General features: G+C 42.3%; 1 protein-coding gene across 1 annotated transcript in view; it reads right to left on the reverse strand.

The window, feature by feature from the left end:
• The window catches only part of DYNC2H1 (dynein cytoplasmic 2 heavy chain 1), a gene marked incomplete at its 5' end in the record, with an annotated part of 274888 nt that extends 254362 nt beyond the window's left edge, over positions 1 to 20526 (reverse strand). Inside the window, 13 exons of the mRNA XM_080815645.1 lie at positions 488 to 583; positions 4548 to 4743; positions 6735 to 6910; positions 8053 to 8177; positions 8506 to 8617; positions 8735 to 8848; positions 8955 to 9089; positions 11865 to 12097; positions 12834 to 12978; positions 13949 to 14067; positions 15686 to 15821; positions 16230 to 16400; positions 20332 to 20526. Of these exons, the coding sequence (XP_080671771.1) occupies positions 488 to 583; positions 4548 to 4743; positions 6735 to 6910; positions 8053 to 8177; positions 8506 to 8617; positions 8735 to 8848; positions 8955 to 9089; positions 11865 to 12097; positions 12834 to 12978; positions 13949 to 14067; positions 15686 to 15821; positions 16230 to 16400; positions 20332 to 20526 (1953 nt within the window). The remainder of the gene's footprint in view (positions 1 to 487; positions 584 to 4547; positions 4744 to 6734; positions 6911 to 8052; positions 8178 to 8505; positions 8618 to 8734; positions 8849 to 8954; positions 9090 to 11864; positions 12098 to 12833; positions 12979 to 13948; positions 14068 to 15685; positions 15822 to 16229; positions 16401 to 20331) is intronic.
• Between the last annotated feature and the right edge of the window lie 1936 nt (positions 20527 to 22462).

Consider the following 22462-nt stretch of genomic DNA (forward strand, 5'->3'; position numbering starts at 1 on the left):
GAAAGGGTATATTCCCTTCTACCTATTTTTAAAACATTTTAGGTTCTGTTAAAACTAAAAATGTAGATTTCAAAAAGCCACCAGTCACAAAGTAACAGTTTAAAAACTATTATAGGTTTTTCTAATGCCATATGTGTGCATATTTGAATAAACACAGATAAAAAAATGAATACCGAATTATAAAATCAGGTGATTTTTTTCTAGTATATAAGGACCTCACACTTCAGTGACTAAGTAACTGTAACAGCACACCAATTGTATATACACACATGAAGTCAATTGATCAAACCTAGCGCCTTAGTATGTGAAACAATGTAGCCGTTTAAATCTATAGTTGGAAAAATGTTACTTGTTAAGAGTGAAGGAAGTCACTGGGGAACAAAACAAAATCTTAGATCAATGTTAAGTGGAAGGATACACTAAAAAACTAAAAGAGAAACACCTCACATGTAAATTCTAATTCTAACAACATAAAAAGTCCATTTACCTTAATTATCTGTTCAAACGCTAATGCAGACTGTAGCATCATTGGTCTCTGACTTTGAATCATTTGCTGATCAATAGAATTGTAAAAATGTGCCACCTACAAAGTAAAAGTCCAGTTAGTAATAATCAATAATAAATAACATATTTAGTGTTTCATTTGTTTTCATTTTTAATTGTTTGAATGGAAATATTAGCTCTTTATTAAATTCATGAAATCTGGGGCGCCTGGGTGGCTCAGTTGGTTGAGCGACTGCCTTCGGCTCAGGTCACGGTCCCGGACTTTCAGGATCGAGTCCCACATCGGGCTCCCAGCTCCTTGGGGAGTCTGCTTTTCCCTCTGACCTTCTCCCCTCTCATGCTCTCTCTCATTCATTCTCTCTCAAATAAATAAATAAAATCTTTAAAAAAAAAATTCATGAAATCTTCATGCTAAGATTTAACAAAACTATTTTCCATCTCTAATGTAGCATTTATGCATGTATTAAGACATGCTATCAACAATTAGTGTTGAGTTCCTACAATTTGCCAAATCATGTCCTGGAGCTGATTAAACGAAGATCATAAAACCCAGTCCCTGCAATCAAGAAGACCATAATATTAAGGGAAATACAGAGGAAACCAGTAAAGCATGTTAAATACAAAAAACGCAACTCTTCATTCTTACAACTCTCCAAACCTGCTCCTTTCTTTCTTTCTTTCTTTATATGCTTTATATGCTTATAACATGTAATCCATTTCTCAGAGCAAAAAAATCTTTGTGTTGTCCTTAACTTGTATTTCACACCCCACATCAGTGATGTTTACTGACTATAGTCTTAAACATGTACTAAATCTAGACTTCTCACCTGCCTCCATCAGTCCCACACCAGTCCAAGCACCCTTGTTTCTTTTCTTTTTTTTTTTTTTTAAGATTTTTATTTATTTATTTAACAGGCAGAGATCACAAGCAGGCAGAGAGGCGGGCAGAAAAAGAGAGAGGAAGGGAAGCAGGCTCCCTGCTGAGCAGAGAGCCCGATGCAGGACTCGATCCCAGGACCCTGGGACCATGACCCGAGCCAAAGGCAGAGGCTTTAACCCACTGAGCCACCCAGGCGCCCCAGCACCCTTGTTTCTTGACAAGACCAGTGCCCGTTTCCAGTCATGGCTTCCTGTTTTCTTTTCAAAGCATTCAAAGAAGCCACAGTTGTCCTTCCTTCAATATGAATCATACCATACTTTTGCCCACTCAAAAACTTCCAATGACTCCCCAGGGCACTTGAGAATAAAATCCAAAATCCCAATGGCTTCCGATATAGTCAGGAATAAAATCCAAGTCCAACACCCATGGCCCTCCACCAGTACAAATATCGCACATAAACTGGCCATCAACTGGCCATCAGCCCCACCACAAACCCTCCCTGCACAGAAGCCTCGCTGGCCTCCCCGCCACGTCTCTAAGCCACCACGTGAGTCTCGCCTCAGGAACCCACCACGGAATCCGCTCCCCCCGCACACACTAGTCCTCCTCCAGACGCCTGTGTGGTTCTGCTGTCACCTTGTCATAACCCTTCTCAATGTTACCCTTCACCAAGGCCTACCCTGACCACTCTGTATCTTTCCTCTGTTTTCTTTCTCTTCAAAGTACTCATCACGACCTACAACTACCTACTACGTGTTTGCTATCTCCCAAATTAGAATGACAGCTTTGGGAATAGCGTCTAGCGAGTGGGAGGCACTCAGTGGTACTTGTGAATCAGTGAGCCAAGAGACAGAGATGCCTACACGGTACAGTGATGAACAGAAGAGGGCATATCAACTCTTCCGGGGAGAAAGGAGAAGTTCAGGGAAGCCCACTAAGGGGGCATCACGGCATGAGTCTAAGGAGTTTAAAGACTTTCTTGTAATCTTTGTGTCCCCAGCACCTCAGAAAATCCTTAGCCCAGAGTATGTCCTTAAAAAACATTTCCTCACTGGGGCGCCTAGAGGACTCAGTCAGTTTAGCATCCCACTCTTGATTTGAGCTCAAGTCCCAGTCTCAGGGTAGTGAGATCGAGCTCCTCGTCGGACTCATGTGCTGGGCGTGGAGCCTGCTTAAGATTCTCCCTCCCCATCACTCTCTCTCCCCAAGAGAAAAAAAAAATTCCTCACTACTTCTATAGAGAGTCCTCTTCTTTCCACTAGTACATATGAAAATCTGCTTTATCTGGTGGAGAATATCCGCTGTACTTAGCCTGTACCACAACAGTAGTCCAAGAAAAAGCCTCATCAAGAAAACTAGAAGCAAAAGCACACACACTCTTACAGCAGTCTGGCCAGGCTACTGTCTCACCAACTCCGACTTCACACTCCCTACGCCAGCTACACACCTGCTTCCGAGCAGCAGCTCTCGTGAATAGATCTCCCCAGGCAAATACAGACAGTGCACAACCATTCCTTCACCGTCTGAGCTCCTGCTGTGTTACATTAAGTACACAGGACACAGAAGGGAGCAAGCCTGTGTTTTCGAAGATTCAGTCCCTCTATGTGAAATGCTCACCCGCCCGACCCCCCGTGCTCCTGAGAGAACAGACGGGTACTCTTCCAGACTCCCAACCAACAGCACTCCTCTGTAAAGATCTAGGTGATACTCCCTCTACCCTCAGCCAGAAATAACTGAAAATGCCCACCTCTATGCTTTCATAGGACTGTCAAAACTCTCTAATAAAATTCTCATAATATATTAAGTATTTTATCAATTCTTCAAATATCTGGCATCAGTATAGAAATGACAATGGAATAAATACCGGCTTTGGAGTCAGAGTTGGTAGCAGATCCCAGCTATATAACTTAATAGCTGCGTGGCACCAGGAAAGCTATGTCACGAATCTGATCCCCAATTAGACCAGTGAAAAATGGGGGGCGAAGGGTGTTGAATGGAAATAACATCAACACTCTATCTTCCAGAAGCCTGATATCTAATGAGAACTCAATGTTTAGTTTGCTCTCTGCTGCCAGACCAGTGGCGCCCAACCATGGCTGATGTGCACAAAAGGGAACATCTGGCAACAACTGGAGAGCATCTGATTGTCAGGAGCAGACAGGTGCTACTGGTCAGGGATACTACTAAACACCCTCCATCGCACAGGACAGTCCCCATGAGCAAGAACTGGTCGCAGATGTCACCAGTGCTGAGGCTGCGAACCACGTGCCAACTAGGGACGCAGAACCCTCATTCACGTTTCCCCACTACACTGCACTGGCAGTGCGGCTGCTCCAGGGCTCTCTGCTGAAAGAATAAAGGAGACAGAGATGCCCAAGATCCTGGCCCTGCCCCTGTGATGCGTGCCTGCCCACCAGGACCTATTAAATGAGACAAAAGAGGAAAGAAACCCAGTGGGCCACAAAAGCGCCAAGAGGGATGTGCGTGCTGCACACAGGCGGGGGCACCGCCAGCTGAAGAAAGAGACAACAAAGTGATTAGGAGCAGGGAAGTGAAGGATGACTTCGACTTTTCCGACAGGAGGGAACAGAGATCAGTGCATGCAAACACATTCAGAGTGCAGGGAGTAGGAGCTGTAGCCCACTGGGTCAGTTAGAGCCTGACTAAGGAAGGGCCTCTGTGTTCTGCGCGAAGAGGACAGTGTGGCCCTAACTCTTGGTTCTAAACAGGAAAATGATCTGATGGCAAAGCGGTCAACAGTCAGACCTTTGAAATGACCAAAAGTAGTGATCAGCCCGTCAGCCCAGTAACTCTCTAAGAATCTGCTCCTTGAAGGCAAGCAAAGGACAGAGGGCCCTCTGATGAAAAGGTCCTTTAATACCCATGCGTGCGACATGAAAGAAAAAGAAAAAGGAAAAAAAGAGAAATAACAGTCTATTTTTCCAAATGCTTTTAGAATGACTAAAAATAATAATACCACAAATTAATGAATTCCTACCTAGATTTGCAAAGCAAAATCTGTAATATAATCATTTGGCAAATCATAATTTCCAAATTGTGCTATTCTACTACCTAAAAAAATCAAATTTAGAAAACAAATCCCTTAAAATACTGTTATTAATGAACTCAGAATGGTCATATACTCAAAAATATAATGTCATACTTGTTTAAGAATAATTGCTTGCTTGCAGAATTTCTGTGCAATGTTTGCAACTTGCTGTATTTTGGCAGGAATAACAAAGCCAAGTGCAGAGAGCTGACGAACTTCTCTCAGAAGAATCACCAACCGATCTGAATAATGCACTTTCAATGATCCGTCGTTGGGATCCAATTCCATAATTCGACTATTAGCCTTGATACTACAAAATAAACATATTTTTAAGATTCATGTTCTCACTCTTAACAGATGAAAAACACAACAGTTTTTACAGCTTTTCTCTAAATATAAAATTAATTCAAAGTAAAAAAACTTTATAGTTTTCAAGCAACCTTTTTTTCACATAATGTCTCACAATTCAGATCTTGGTAGTAAACTACAATATCCAAAATATACCATCACATTAATATTTCCACCAAGCAGTTTCTGATAACCAGGAAAATCAATCTCTTAGCCTTCATCTCAGGCTCAAAACTGGCATCATATTCACCACAGAGAAGGGTTTGATTCATTTTCCAAACGGTACCTTGGGTTTTTTGAGTCAGCCTACTTAGTTACTTAATATGTTTACTGAAGGATCAATGATAAAGAACACCAAAACGGTAGAAGGAGAGATATTCAAATATTTCATCCCTCTACCTTTTTTCTCTAAGGAATGTCCTTCAGTGTTTCTTGAAAATGTTACAGTAGCAATTGTTAAATCAGGACACTCGAGTCAGCATGACTATGAAAATACTACACTAAATTCATCAAGAAGGATTATAGTTTCACGACTTCCCTTCCAAAATCAGGTTTACAAAATGCTTATTCCTTCAAACCACTTTCACAATTAAGAAAACTTGTAGGTTTTGGAAAAGTAAGCTACTGAAAAGCAAAGTCCATGCCACCGATTTATCAACACATTCAATAACACAGAATAAAAAGTAGGCACTTTAGAGTGGCTTACAATAATGATGAGCCTCAACTTTCCTGTAACATAACATAAAGCTTGTCAGAAAATTTTAATGGTGATTTTCTTTTAACTAACCCTCAAAAATTACTTTCTACACACCTGAAACATATTCTGAAACACGCTGATTCTACGGAACGATAAAGAGTTTAGCCCAGAAAGAAAAAGCGGAAGTCTGAGTGTTTCGTTGCCACATGGGAAACACTGGGTTGAGCAGCCTTCAACGGGCTTCTTTATGGAGGGTCTCAGCCCCTCCACATGCTGTCACTCACAGTGGCTCTCCACCAAAGCCGCAGTGAGACAAATGTCAACATTTCCCAAAATTAGCGGACTAAAGAACTCTTCTTTTCTGGCCTGGATCATCTGGCTATTTTAGGTTGAAAGCAGGAAGGGAAAGAGTTCGACAGCATAGGGTCGGAATCGTTACACCCCAGCACCCTTCGGTTCTTTACTTCTTCCTCCACATCCAAAATGCAAGATAAGGGAAAAAACTATTCATTCGGTGTAAGAAGCTCTCCCTTAAGCTTAAGTGTTCTTTGTAGAAGAATAGGAAAAATAAACAATTTCCTATCATGGACAAAGTAGCAGAAGTTACTTTTTTGAAAAGTAACAAGTTTCTAAAAACATGACCAGTTTCTAAAATACAGTAATATACTAAGGTAAGTTGAACAAAGAAACAATGGTTTTTCCCCAGATCATCCATTTTAAATACACAACACAACAATTAGGTTAACAATTAAATTGGGTTCAATAATGCTCAGTAAGTGTTTAGCAAACCCTAACCCTATGGTGGGCACCACAGGAGTATTTCAGGAAGAGATTACTTCCTCCCTGAAAGAGCTTAAAATAATCAAATTTTCTAGTTTATAATGTGTGTGTATCCATGTCAATAATCTCAATGTAAAAAGGCAGAAGAAAAGCACATATGCGCACCGACAGCAACACCCCGGGAGAGGAAGGCCTCATCTTAAAATGAGAATCTGCAGACCCGAGAAACAGACAGGAGAAGCGGGGCCGGGGAAGGGGGCAGTCGACTGACTAACTCTACCTTCCAAGTTCCCAACATTAGTGACTTAACAGTTAATCACCAAAAACTAACAAGAAAATGTTTTAAGGAGCAGCAGCAAGTTTGGACAAAGGAGAGAAGAGGGGAAACCACCCCCCCCCCCCCCCCGCCACTTAGCTACTACCACAAGGGTCAGGACTCGCTCACGGATTTCACGGTTTAGTGCATTTATACTTACCACAAGCCAGATCTGGAATCAGACAAACCAGACTGAATATCCCTGGACCAATCATCAAATTGCTCCTGTTCATACAGTTTAAACTGGTCCAATAGATCTTCGGCACTTCGATGGAAAGATCGAAACCCTGACAAGTCAGATAAGAGAGCCTCTGCAATCTTGATAGTATCATCCACCTTAAAAAGCCACATTACAACAATATTACAAGAATATATTAGTACTCACTACAAAATTAGCATAAAATGAACCACCTTCTCTGATGTGTGGTTCAGAATTACTTTCCTATTCACCTATAAACAGTCAGATAGAAGAGTTGTCAGCAAATGTGAGAAGATCAAACCCTACTTCGCTTCCGACTTGTACAACTCAGAATAGCACAACCCAGCTGTAAGGCACCAACGCATAATCAAAGGGTGAGATGAGGGAAATCCCGGTGAGACCCCCACGCACTCAGCATCGCTGCTGCAGGGCAGCAATCACGCCGTCCTTTGCTTAGTGCTCTGGTGAAGAGCTCACGCAGTATTTGGGAATCTGAAGGGCAATCAGAGGAAAGAAACGTCTTTCTTCCCCAACTGTTGTGCAAAGAACGCGACAGCACTTTGGAAAGCTGACAGTTTCTATTCAGAAAGCCGAACATCAAAAACGCAACCGTGAATAAGCAGAACTCTCAAACGCGCTAGCCTTCACAATACTCCGTGTCTGCTTGCTCTTAGTCACAGGCCGCAACCAGCTCATACCCATTATGTGAGTCGGAATACACGTTACTCGGTCTGTGCCATATACCTTAGTGAGTATATAACATTCTTAGATCCATTTTGATAGCACCGAAACGTTAAAGGAATAGCTGTTAAATCCATAAATTATCAACCCTACCTTAGGCAGTGTCCTAATTACATTTCACCTTTCCTTTAATTTTCTTTCAACCTAGAACGATTTACCTACATAAACATACTTGCCAACAGCCTCTGCAACTACCCAGATTTTACAGTGATAATCTCAAAGGATTAAAAAAAAAATCCTTTGAAAATACATAAAAGATGAACTCCTCTTTAACATTTTCTTAAGAAGACCCTTCACCTGGGACAACTGCTCTGAATGATAAAGAATGTGCTAATTATCTCTACCTAGAAAATGAGCAGATCATTCAAACCTCCTCTGTACACTTTTTCGGAATTCTATACTTCACATGAAAATTAGATGGATATGCCACAGAATGCAGAGAATATTTTTTCATTTTCACTGGAGTTCTACAGTGCCTTCCATATTAATTTGGCACATCTTACAATTAGTGTTCTTCAACATCTATTAAAACTAATACCTTCAGTTCCAACTGGCGAACCCAAACTATATTATTAACAACTTCTGAAAGGTTTTTGCCGGAAAGCGGTCCAGACGTTTCACCAGGAACTCCTCGGCATCGATTCTCAAAGTCTAACCGAAAATCTGTAAAATTTAAGTCAAATAAATAATTATACCCAGTCAGCCAAGATTTCCTAAGTGCCTTCTGTGCACCAAGTACTAACTGAAAGGCTGTGAACAGAAAAACCCTAAGACTTGGTCCTTTACCCTCAGGGACCTTAACATGCATCAAATGAGATAGAGTAAGAAAACAACTAGTTAATTTTTTAAATCTGTAATTTATAACAAAAACAGTAAATTAATCTTCATCAAATAATGTTGTAAAATATAGTCTTAATCCTAAATGGTATACAAGAAAAAGTAACCTACAAAAATATTTTCTCAAACACTAAAATCTCTGATAAACTTTTACCTTTAACTGAGTCCACAAGTCTTGCCAGTAAAGTTTCTCTTTCCAACATCAATTCTTTACTTATAGCTGGACGCTTCACCAACTCTTTATACTTCAGAAACGCCTGAAGAAGCTAATGTAAAATAAAAAAGTCCATGTTCATCCTAAGTTGATCAACTCGGTAAATACCTAAATACCTCCCAAACCAGCTTATGGGAAGTACTAAAAGTAAAATATTCCAGTATTTTACCTGCTGTGGACTATCCTGAATTTCTGAAATATAATTTTTCAACTTTCCTGCTATCTTTTGTTCCGCAGGTGCAATAATTTTTTCATATTGAGACACTGCAGCTTTCCATAAAGGCTAAACAAATTAATAATAGTATTAGACTTTTAATATTTTCAACATCTACCCTTGAGAAGAACACCACAAACAGGAAGTTATACAGACAAAAACACATATACTCAACCTCAGTATATGGATTATACTGCACAGGATTCAGGCCAGTAAAAGGTTCAAATACTCGAGCCAGACATATGATCTTCTCGTCACTGGCAGGTAAAAAATAAAGAAGCTTCTCGTGGATTGTTCTAACAGCCAAAACCTAAAACATAAAATATTAGAACAGATTTATTTAAATTGATAAAGCTACACAAAAAGGTCTAGAGTATACATATATTTAGCAAGAGTCTCTTTGAACTGGGTTCACTGAAGGGAATACGACGAACGGGAATCTGAGATTGACTACTCATCGTCGCCACAGTGCTGCTCAAGGAGGTCGGTCACCGTCGCACTCCTCGCAGTTAAGTGCTCAAACCTGGTGAAAACACACGAACTCTAAATATGGGTAAGCCGTGTTTAAGGTTCATTTAAGTACGTTTTAGAGTCCTCGATATAGTAAAAACTTCTGATTTTCATTTTTCAGCATTAAATTGCACTTCCAACAGTGAAATGATACGTTCACAACCCTATCACGTATAATTTACAAATAGCTGGGAAACAAATTGTTATACTTGGTGTTTACAACTTTCACCAACAGGGGCGCCTGGGTGGCTCAGTGGGTTAAAGCCTCTGCCTTCGGCTCAGGTCAGGATCCCAGGGTCCTGGGATGGAGCCCCACATGGGGCTCTCTGCTCAGCGGGACGCCTGCTCCCTCCTCTCTCTCTCTCTGCCTGCCTCTCTGCCTACTTGTGATCTGTCTGTCAAATAAATAAATAAAATCTAAAAAAACAAAGAACAAAACAAAAAAAAAAAACTTTCACCAACAGTGACACCTGCCTGGGTCAGTCGGCAGAGCATGTGAATTAATATCAGGGTCATGAATTCAAGGCCCAAGCTGGGTATACAGCCTACTTTAAAAAAAAAAACAAAAACAAAAAACAAAACAAAAAACTGTGTATAGTTTAAATGAATAAAATGTGTGGTATTTCAATTTAGAAATAAATAACAAATTAAATAAATAACATTTCCAAAAACAATTAAAAGTTAATCAAAACTTTAACCTTTCATTTGAGTTGGAAAGATGAATAGAAACTACTGATACTTGTTTCTTGCTGAAGACACCAATACCAAGGTAACAAACAACCCCATCTGCTGAGAAAGCCTAAAAGCATTGACGACTAAGTAACATTCAGCTCTTTCCCACCAGACTGTCATTGCTAAATACCATTTTCCACCAAAAACCAGCCTCTTGAGAGCAATGACTAATTCCAGGAACGAGGCAGAAAATGTCCAAGTTGGGCTGGTACATTTTGGGGTGGGGGGGCGCTAAAAGTAAGGAAATTATCAAAGAAATACTGGCTTCGTGTCAAAGTAACACAAGAGCCAACTTAAAATGGGCATTTGATGCCCAAAGATGGAGCAATTTGAGGATAACAATAAGCATAACAGATTGAAATTCACAGAATATAAAAACTCATGGTTTTGGAACGATACTAGCAAAAAAAATTCCATTAATTGCCTATGGAACTTAACTCTAACACTAATTTGTTCATCATTCTAAAAAGTGATAAATCCAAGGAAAAAGGTAATTGTGTCTTATGCCATGCCTGTACAAACTATTTCAGGGTGGGGCGCCTGGGTGGCTCAGTTGGTTGAGCGACTGCCTTCGGCTCAGGTCATGATCCCGGACTTTCAGGATCGAGTCCCGCATCGGGCTCCCAGCTCCTTGGGCAGTCTGCTTCTCTCTCTGACCTTCTCCTCTCTCATGCTCTCTCTCACTCATTCTCTCTCAAATAAATAAATAACATCTTTAAAAAAAAAAAAAAACTATTTCAGGGTAACTAAAAAACTGATGACAAAACGTCCTTCTATCAAGACCAAGAAATGCATAAGGAACTAAAGAACTAGAGAATCACTACGTCACAACCACTCGCAATCGTCAGCGGCTGGTAAACGACTAGGAAGAGTTGAAGGCAGAGCATCATAAGGAGAGCCAAGAGCAAGCTGAACTCCTGCCAGCGAGAAATCGAAGCCACGTGTCTCCTGACTTACCGGGTAGGGATTACACAGCTCACCCAGGAAGCAGCCAGATTCAAGTAAACTAACTAAAAATCTTCTGGAACAATCAGGAGAATGGAACATCACTTAAATACAAAATGGTACTAGGAAAGTACTGTGGTTTTGTTGAGTGTGATGGTGGTACTGTGCTTGTTTTAAGGGTGTACATATACAATTTCTTGGCTTGGCTTTAAAAATACTCCCCAAAAAAAGGGAAGGCAGGGTAGACAGAGATAGAACAGAGACTGAGTAATGCCAGCGGCTGCTGAAATTGAGTGATGGATACACGGGCATTCATTATACTGTTTCGCTTTTGTGCATGTTTGAAATTTTTCATAATGAAAAGTTTTTTTAAAAATCCCCAAAGAACCATAAGCACAAAGGGGAAAAGTCAGCGTTGCAATCTTTGCATATTCTCATTTTGCTTATCCCCTCACGCTAAATATGTAAGTTCTACACTGAAACTTGTAACCTATGTAAATTAAACAGCTCTCCCAAATATTTCTACCAAGTACTCCCTGAAAAGCTATCCCTGCTTCTTAACAACTTCAACTGCCAAGAGAACGTCTAAGAGCTTCTATTCCTGGACAGGGCTCTGATTATCTTTTTCACACCAGAGAAGTACAAAATAGAAGTTCACAACTTACGAGGTGAACAGTCATGCACCCAAAAACGCAAGCAGCTGGAAACCAGCACTTAGTTGGGTACCAGTCACGTGACTGCCAAAAATTATCTCACATGAACTTTAATTCTTATGCTTTCCCCAAAACATGAATAACTCCTATGAGATGTGTAATACCTACTAATTATAAAATATATGCCCGAACAAGTGAGAACCTACTTCACATGTACGTCAAAGACCCAAGTAATCAAATGATACCTCTTCAAGGCGTTTGCCAAGTTTGTCAAGTGTTTCAGGGAAGTATTTCTCATTTTTCCACAGATGAGGAACATAGCGCTGCCACACCTGACCGGTCAGATGATTACAGGCCGTCACCCACTGCTCACAAACTGAAATGCCAGCTTTCAGATTGTCTTTCACGAGATAATAAGGGTCTTCCCACAGATTCAAAGTTCCCAGCTTTTTCTGAACAAATCTTCCAAATGAACCACCTAATTAAACAGAAAGCAAATTTTTTTTTTCAGAAAGCAAATTTTTTAATGGAAGTGTGTTTGTACTAAATAATTATGGAATACACGCTATGACAAAAATAAACGTATTAGCAAACTAAGGATCTATGAAATACTACATGCACATCCTTAGACTCAAAAAATTTCTTTGTATTTTTGCATCTTTCAAGGTAGTATGTGCATCTCTCAAGTGCAAAAATACATGTAATTTTTCAAAAGGCTACACTACTGTACAGAGATAGCATTATATAACCAATTCTCAATTGCTATTTCTTTCTGCTCCTACATTAAAACGATGCTGCAGTAACTACCCTTATACATCTACCTTTATGTACTTGTCTAATAGTTCCTGAGAATAATAAAGAGAACGGTATTTTTTAGGTCAAAAAATATATGCACTTTAAGTACTAACAAGTAAACCAATACATATTAAAGACTTTTGAAATCATTACAAAAAAAGTTTAAGCTAATACATGCATAGAGACTTAAAATCTATGTAAGTTTACTTGCATTAATGGTCAAAGAATTTGCCACATATGATTTAAATTAACCAACTACAGACAAATTTCTGGTTAATCCTGTATGATCTGCTCTAAGCATTACTCTAAGCAATATTTATTACATTAAGGAGCATTTTCAGTAAGGGCTTGAAGGAAAAACTAGAAAACAAAGTAAGACAGCCTTCCAAAGTTTCAAAAATTTAGTTCTTCAACAGTACCTATGATGTCTAAGAGATGCAACATTCGCGACTCAGGGTAGTGGTCATGCTCTGTTTGTCTCCACACATCATCTACGACATCCCGAGTGGTCTCTACCAAGTCAACCACTTCCAATAAGGATAGACTGTCCAAGTTATAAAATTCCTAAAACCAAAAGGCATTCATTTTTAAAAACAATTATAACTGTAGCTTCATCAATGTAGTCAACATGTCCCCAGACCTTTCAATAGCTACGATTCTAACTCCTGCCGCATCATTCCCTCCTCCTTTTTCTGCCACTGTGTTACTTCTTTATGCAAATACCCTACAAGTTTTCGGGAAAGCCAGAAGAAAAAATAAGAACTGCAAAGTCCATTCATTTATTTTGCCCTTGACCTACTTTTCTTAAAGTCTGGTTTCATTTCTTGCAGCCCCTGAAAGGAGACGGTCCTCGCACCAGACAACATTCCCCACTGCAGTTCCCATACATCACCACTCATGGACCGCACCTCTTGTTACCGATAACACGATCACAGTCGAGGGTTGTGATTTCATATTCCATCGTTATGACAAAAAATTTCAAAACCATTTCAAACACTTCGTTAAAATGATACTATTGCAATAATACTGGGAATAAATTAAAAATTACTATTTATTTACTTTGAAAAGAACAGATGTTCGTAACCATACTTAAAGTGGTCACTTATTTAACTTGTAGGGCTATTTCAAAGAATAATCAATCAAGTGTAAAACTAAGACTTCCTATTTCAGATTACTCCAAAATGCTAATTTGAATAAACTGAACACTCCCTCAAAAGAACATATTACCTCCACGTAGATAAACCTCTGTTAGTACATTACGCTTTTGCTTTTCCCTATGTACCTGCAGAAAAGCAATCATGTTTTTGAGAAAAGCATTTACTAGAAATGAGAATCTAACTTTCTTAAAAGTTCCAGTTTTTAAGTTGTACGCAAATTAAGGGAACTCTTCAAGGAAACCCTGCTACATACTAAGGATATATGTTGTCTATAAGCATCAAGTAATAATGTCAAAACAAAGGTAAAGCTAGTGGAAACTGAATCCTAAAGTACTTTCATCAAAAGTCTTATATATAACCATAGAGGAGTCACATACTCTTGCAATTGTTTCAAATAATTCTTTAAAATAACTGGCTCTTTCTTTACTAATCTGTTTATTCCCACGATGAGCTTGTTCTACCCAAAACTGGAACTCATCACTTGGTGTAAGAATACCTGAAAAGGTGAGAAGGAAAAAAAGAAATATCAGTTTAAAACAAAAAAAACCAGAAAATTTTCTGGTTCATTTGCTGATTTTGCCTATTTTCTGTGCTCTTAAAGACGTATGGAAAATCAGTGTCACAACTTCTATCGACAGAAAGTTCTTCCTTAAATCCACTAAGAACAACCAGCAGTACCAAACATATACACACTTCACCGGTTTGTTGCTCAGTGTGTTCCCCATGCTTTTGTAAACCACCTGTCTCTGTACCGTCTGTTTACACCTTCTACCTGGAAGGTGGCTTCTCCAACACAAGGCTTTCCATCACCATTCATGTTAGGGAATACCATCCAAATTAGAAATGATTACAATCAATGCCCGCAATTTAGTTTCAAAATATATGCAAATTAAAATAATTTTACTTTCCAATTGGCTTTTATATTTCCCAATGAACTGGACAATTTCTAGTTGCTTAATCACATGCTGCAAAGTGCATTATTCTTTCTGGGTCTATGGCAATCAAAAAGTACCTGATTAACTGTTCAAGAAAAATATAAAACCGTACCCAACATTGTAAAATAATGATTAGTGTAGATCATTCATTTCATAGTAATTGTTCATACAAGTAATATTTATAGCCATAATAAAATTATAATTAGCTTCTAATAAAATATATTTTTAAAATAAAAGTCAATTGTCTTTGCAAAGTAGACAATTAGGGTCAATCCTTACTACTCGTGGATGCTGGATTTATGAATTCATCCATTCCTAACATTTATCTGTAATCTACCATCAATGCTTGCAACGCTTTAATGGTCATCCACAGATATGCCCAGAGCAATGAAAAATTGGGGCTGCCCCCCACACGTGTTCCCAGCTAAGGATGAACAAACACTGCCTTCCTGTTTCCTATCTCCTACTGTAAACAAGTATCCTTTCTGTTAGCTATTATTCAGTTGGATGTTTTCTCATTTGTTGTGCTTTTTATTGGTCATTTCTCTCTTTAGCATGGCTCCCAAGCATAGTGCTGGAGTGGTGTCCAGTGTTGCCAAAGACAAGAATCCTATGGTGTGAACTCCAGAGAGAACACTTGTGTTAGGGAAGTTTCCTTCAGGCATGAGTTACAGAGCTGCTGGACATGAGGCCTATGTTAATCAATCAGCAACCTATATTTAAAAATCAACAATCTATATTTAAAAAGTGTTAATTATATTAAAACAGAAACACATATAAAATATTATATTAAAAACAGGAACATACATAAAATAAGGTTACATGGTGAGAAGTCAATAAAAATGTTATGACCACAGAGGCTCATAGAAACCTAACTTTGTTTCCTTCCTAGGACCAAAAGTTCAGTATTTACTAATTCAATATTCACAGTGAGTTTACAGAACAGACCTACTGCAAATAATGAGAGGCAACTATATTTTCTATCCATGAATTGCACATTGTTAAAGATTACATTTTCCTCCTCTCAAAATCCATGTAAAACTATTCATTTAAAAGAAGCTGAAGCTCAAAGATCCAAAAGTATGGAAATAAATCTGTGAAAAAATATATTACTTTACTAATACTAGTACTGATAAGTCAACGGTTTTGACTTCCTTTCATTAAGCTATGGTTCTATACCTCGTGTGTCATCTTCCTTAAATTTCAATTTTGATGAGTTAATGTCTGATCTTCGTAGAACTATACCCAACCCAGTTTCTAGTTCACTCAACAGATTCTGAAGTTTGGGATCAAAGTTTCTGCTCCATTCCTGGTCCTGAAGAAAAAGACAAGAGCAAACAATGACCAAAAGTTTTCCAATCAAACTGGCTTCCTTAAAATACTGTTGAGAGAAAAAAGTCCAAATACACCTGTTTCACTCAAAGCTGCCACTGCCCTCTTTCTCATAAGGGAGAAAAAAAAAAGCCTTTCAACAGGTAAAACTTTATAAAATCATTTACTATATAGCAACGTAAGAGCTGATATGGATTACAGTTATCTCTTTCTCCCATTTCTCTATTTGTCAACAAAGTTGACTTTAAATTTTTTTATAATTTTTATAACGTTTAAAACACGAAAATAATGATATTAACAGCAAATAAAATAAGTACCTTTGTTTATAAAGATATTTATACAAATACCTAGCTTTTAAAAAATGACCATACAGCTCCGTTAGCTTACTTACCTTTAACAACACCGGGGCAAATATTTGCCGTACTGCTTGGTAAAGAGAATTTATAGGTGATTCTAACATTGACGAAACAAGAATGTTATTATGTAGATTCTGATCAGTAATTACTTCAGGTCGCAGCTTGAAAAACACCAGCACTTTATCTTTTGTGTCAGCAAAATCAATCTAAGTGATAAACAAAAGATTTTTAACGTTACTTTCATGAAAGTATTTGAAAGAAATGTTTCCCTGAAACTGTTCTATAACTGTATTTGTTATCCCTTGGGAAAAAATTAGTTACTTTAAAATAATTACAGTATATTACAACCAATCCATCCCTGTTCCTTAAGAGTATCTGGGTTTTAAAACGTATCCCCACTTACGTGTGACTATATCCTAAAGCCACCGTGACAAGTGGTTTACAAATGGAGAGCACTATATAAATACTGTGGGCATATACTGCTAACTACTCCACTCGCACCAGATTCAGTAATACTACAGACCAAAGTTGTGCACCCCAGGCACACACTGATTAGTAGTGTATGTTTCCACTCTATTCCAAAAAGTCTAAACCAAGGATGTTTATTACCCTCTTACCTGAAACTAGCATTTTAAAAGGTGCTTTTTAAGTCATAAACTCAAAGTTACCAAAACAGACTTAAGTGTCTATCTCCTAGGTTTATCTTTTTCTGAATCAAAAATGTTTCCTTAAAGTATTTGTGCATCAAACTTTTTCATTTAAGTTATATAACTAGATTAAAGTCGGAACTGGATGAGCTAAATTGGAATTCACTAAAGCACCCATGTTTAAAATAGGTCAGTTCACAGTAATTAGTCCATTAGCTGAAAAGTGTCTTACCCAAAATAAGTTTTTGCATTATATATGTATTTTCACAGTTGCTCTCATTTCTTTTTCCAGAAAGAGAAATATATGTATTAAAAAGCTTTCAAACAAGTTCACTGCTGTGCATGAAAACCCCTTATAGATGAGTGAGATTTCATGCTACTTTTTTTTACCCTAATCATTATATTTTCTAGGCACAAAAAAGGAACTGGCATTTACTCGGTATTGCCGCATTTCTCAAAATGCCATTTGCACACATTAAAATTCTATTGCAGTATGATCATTTTATTCCAATTACAAGCGAGAACAATAAACTACAGATAGGTGGGTTTGAAAAATTCACTCTTTAGTCGCTAAACTGTACATACCCCAGTACTCTCCTTCTCCCACTTATCTAAAGAAAGAAAATTCAGAGAATATATATTTTATCATCAAACTTTGAAAACAGTACCCACAGTCACTGGCCAAGCCCCCCCGCCATCAGCCACGATGGATGATGAGCTTTGTCCTAGCAAGCGGCAGTGCGCTGGCTATACCCGCTCCTCATTCCAAGAGGAGGAAAACAGAACCAGCACTCCTCGCTGCCTTTCCTGCCAGTTTCCCTACCAGTGGCAACTGTGATTTTCCCTTAACTGAGGAAATTCGGATAGCTCTTAATTCAAAGCACAAAAAATTTTCTTTTTTGAGGTTGCAAAATAATTCTCTCACCTACTGGGATCCATCAGGCACCAGCCTACCACAGCCTGCTGCCTATGTTTGTGCAGCCCAAAAGCAAAAACAGGTTTTTTAAAAATTGAAGAGGGCCTTGGTACTTATCTTTTGCTTAGAACGTGCTTCCTCTAAATCTTCTGCCTACAGCTTATCATGGAAATCTCACTTCAAAGCTCACTAATCCTGACAGGTAGCCCTTCCCCCTCCATTTTAACACAGTTCCCCATCCCTCCCCCATCAGTACTTCAACATTACTCTATTTTGATCTTTTTTTAAAAAAAGATTTTTATTTAAGCGAGCGAGCGAGAGAGAGAGACAGACAGACAGCACACAAGCAGGGGGAGCAGCAAAGGGAGAGGGAGAAGCAGACTCCCCAAGGAGCAGGGAGCCCAACAGGGGACTAGGACCCGTGGATCATGACCTGACCGGAAGGCAAACACTTAACCGACTGAGCCATCCAGGCACCTTCTATTTTGATCTTAACTGCACTTATCAATGCCCAAAATTATGTTACATTTATGTATCTGCATGTACATGTTTACCCTGCCTTTGTGCACTCCAATGCTACTCCTTGAAGACAAATTCTGCTGTGTTCAAGGCTTTATTCCAAGCATCCTATACAGTGCCAGGCCCATCCTAAGTACTCAATATTTATTAACTTATCAAATCATGCCGACTGTCAGACATCTACAGTACAACATAAGACACAACAAAACACTTCAAACATAACTGAAAGTCTGTAGTGTGCTGTATGACTAAATATAAAATATATTGCTGGGCTCTAGCCTCGACAGCATTAACCTGAAAGAGTTAGCGCTTCAGGGCACCTGAAATGTCGGTTAAGCATCTGCTTGGGTCCAGGTCATGATCCCGGGGTCCTGGGATCGAGCCCCACAACAAGCTCCTTGTTCAGCGTGGAGTCTGCTTCTCCCTCTGGCCTTCACCCCATTCTTGGGCTCTCGCTCTCTAATAAATAAATAAAATCTTGAAAAAAAAAGTTATCACTTCAATTTTCAGTACCCAACCCAAGATATTTTCAGCAATCCAAACCCTTCCTCCTCATGTTTTCCCTGGACCACACTCTCGTTAAACTTTCAGTGGCACTTCCAACAGTGTACCCTGATGTCCTTGAGTGGTGCAAATCACCTCAGGCCCCTGGAGGGAGGCTCTGGAGGCAGAGGCAGAGACTCCCATTCTGAATTCTACCACCAGTTAGAGCAGTGAGTGGTTACCACTTGGGATGGAACATTTGTGCCTCACTTCCTTCTTTTGCCATAAAATGGAAATGAAGACAATCCCGCTCTAAAGTGTTGCTGTCAATGCTGAAGGAGCCCATGCGCGTCGAGGCCGTAAAGCAGTGCCTGAAGAGTGTCTTCTAGACCCGTGGAGCCCTGCAAAGTGCCCTGAACGTGCAGAGTTCAAAATCAAAGTTTATTGAAAAGATAGAATTACATCCAAGACTACAGATTCCTGGTGAACGCGGTGAATGACTCAATCATGGAACAAAACTGCCCTCCAGGTTTGCTGTGGGAAGACTCTCCTGGACCTTCAGAAACGGGCAAACAGGAAAGGAAGAGGTTTTACAATAGGTCTTTCCTGATTTTACTGAACCCTGCAATGCCTGACGCCATTCTTCAAAGAACCACCCTCAGGTTTCCTTATGGAAGCTGGGACTGCCAGTGCAGGCAGCAGTGCCCACCGTCAGGGAGTCAATCACATACTGCCCACTCAAAAAAAGAAATCAAACTCTGTATTCTACTATTTCCTGAAAGATCTGAACTCCTAACCAACCTTTCCCTCAAGTCCATTTAAGCTCAGCGCATACCCCAAAAAAGATACACTACAATTTGCCTCAAAGAACCTCAAGAGGGAGGAGAAAAACAACTTTTCCGTAAGTAAGACAGATGATTTCTATTTAATTGTAACACACGTGTAGTGTTTAAGGACAAAGCAAAACTAGGAGAGCGCAGAGGTGCTCTGCTCAGGTGCGCGAGTGCAGCTCAGCACAGCGTGAGGGGAGACCTGGCGGCGGTGGTGCCTGGGGGAGATGAGGGAGGACCCCCCCCAAGGAGAAGACCCAAGGAGGGGAAGGTCGAGGTGGGGGGCCGCTGGGGGCGGGGGTGTCCCAGAGGCAGGCTGACGGGGGACTGAAGCGGGTCCCGCTTAGAGGGGAGCCCGAGTGGGGGTCCCTGATAAAGGCTGAGCAGGGCCCTCTCGGGAGGGTAGGCCGCGGGGGGTCCCGGGGGAGGGAGCCCGAACGGGGGGGTGCCCCAGGGGAGGTGAGCAGGGCCCGCTCCGGGGGGAGGCCGCGGGGGGTCCCGGGGGAGGGAGCCCGAACGGGGGGGTGCCCCAGGGGAGGTGAGCAGGGCCCGCTCCGGGGGGAGGCCGCGGGGGGTCCCGGGGGAGGGAGCCCGAGGGTGGGGTCCCCAGGGGAGGTGAGCAGGGCCAGCTCCGGGGGGAGGCCGCGGGGGTCCCAGGGGAGGGAGCCCGAGTCTGGGGGGGGTCCCCGAGGGGAGGTGAGCGGGGCCCGCTCCGGGGGGATGCCCAGCGGGAGGGCCGTACCGCGTTGGAGAAGGAGACGCCGGCGTCCGAGCGCTGCGCGCGCAGCAGCATCTGGTTGCCGTCGTCCAGGAAGTTGTCGATCTCGGGGCCGCTGCACACGAGCGGCGGGTCCCAGGGCTCCGACGCCAGCCCGAAGTAGTTGTGCGTCGTGGTGACGATGAAGACCTTCCGCACGTCCCTGCCCGCGCCCGCCATGGCGCCGGCCCCCGCAGCCCGCCGGCCCGCACCCGCACCCGCACCGCAGCCCGCGCGCCCGCCCGCCGGCCCTCAGGCTTCGCGGTTGCCAGGGCCAGTCGCTATGGCGACGGAGCGCGACGTCGGCGCGGCCATGCGCGCGGCGTGGGCGGTAGCGCTCGGGCACGCGCACGCATGGCCCAAGGAGGCGCTCGGGGGCGGTCGGCTGGGGGGCTCCCCGCGCGGACTTCTCGGGGCGGCCGGTCGGGGGCGGCGGAGGCCGTGCGGCCGCGGGGAGGCCGCGGGACCGGGACCCCGGAGCGCCGGGCCCTGGGGCTCCCGCCGCACCTGCAGCCGCCGGCGCCAGGCCCCGTCTGCGGGACGAGCGGAGGCGGCCCTGGGAAGAGGCCGGCGGAGAGCGGCGGCGGGGGGGGGGCGGGGGCGTGATCCCGCGTCGTCCTCCCGCGTCGTCCTCCCGCGCCGCTTGCTGCGCTGCCTCAGCCCGCACCTTCCCCCTGGTGCTCCGCCGCCGGTTCCCGAAAAACCGCGACCACCGGGCTTCCGTCTCGGCCGTTGCCCGAGCCGCAGCCCGTGCGGGAGGACCGAGGCGCGGACTGCCGCCCGCCCGCCCGCCCGCCCGCCCGCTCGCTCCGTAACCGACGCCGCCCGCCCGCTCGCTCCGTAACCGACGCCCGCCGCCCCGCTCTCCGTACGGATGGAGCCGCGCGGGGCCGTGCAGACCGCGGAACCGCGCTCCGCACTCGCCCAGCGGAGCTCAAAGCCGTCGGACTTGGCGGCGTGCGGCTGTGCGCCCGGCCCTGCACAGGCCCCGGACCGGCCCCGGACGTGGGCCCTGCCCTTGAAGGACTTTGTGGTCTGGTCGGGCATCCTCTAGCCTCCGGTTAGAGCCTTCCTCCTGAGGAACTCAAATTAATTAATGCAAATTAATTTGCATTCAATTTTCACAACTTCCTCGTAAACTATATCCTTTTATAATTGGAAAGAGGGTCTTTTTCTCTTCTGAGCATCTTAAGTAGGATTTGGGAATAGGAACTAAAAGTGGGACGCTGTGAATTATAAAGGGAAAGGAATTCAAATTCTCAAGAAATAATCCTCGAAGAGGGAGAGAGGAGTCCATGAATTGGGTTGCTGGCCACTGGATGGGAAAAAATCCAAACAGGAGCCCGAGATGACTAGGTAGCTAAGACGGATTTTGGAAGCAAAGATAACTAAATATGGACACAGATTTTTGCTCTGCAGTGGACATTATGAGCCTTCACGTGGTCTTCAGGAAAGCAGCCTGTACTCACAAATGCCTGGTCTAGGGGAGCCGTTCTGGTGGAAATGTGTGAAATGGTTGCATTCAGCATCCATGGCAATGGGGTAGGTATGAAGGCAGCACAGGTAGGAACATGAGTCTGGGAAGCAGATGGGATATAGTGAATGTCATCCTCCCAGGAATTTGTAGGAACTTTGTTGGGCTTTGTACTTCCACAAGTTACAGCATTTGACTGTTCAGATATAGTGTAACCCAGACGTCAAGAATCACAGAAACTCCAGTTGACACTAAGCCCAATGAGGGTAGGAATTTTGTATGCCACTGCTGTGTACCTAAAATTAGCCACAGAGCGGACCAAAGACCGATTAGGTCTGTGTACTCATGAAGCTTCAATAAATCAGAAGGAACCTCAGATAAAACTAACTTACACGCACATGATTAGTTGTAGAACGAAGACTGCTACCTAAATAGATTTCCACACTCTACATCACAGTGGTAGCCAGCCAGCTGCCCCCCAATATCCCTTCTCTCCTTCCACGGCTAAGAAGTGGCTACTCTGCAGTTGTGGCCATTAACTCATTCTCACCCATAGGACGTGAGCAGAAGTAATGTGTGCCACTTACAAGCCAGGGTTTGAAAGAAGAGAGTGCACCTTCATCTTTTGCCAGCTGGATATAA

This window comes from Martes martes (genome assembly GCF_963455335.1).
Source record: "Martes martes genome assembly, chromosome: 10".
Taxonomy (NCBI): domain Eukaryota; kingdom Metazoa; phylum Chordata; class Mammalia; order Carnivora; family Mustelidae; genus Martes; species Martes martes.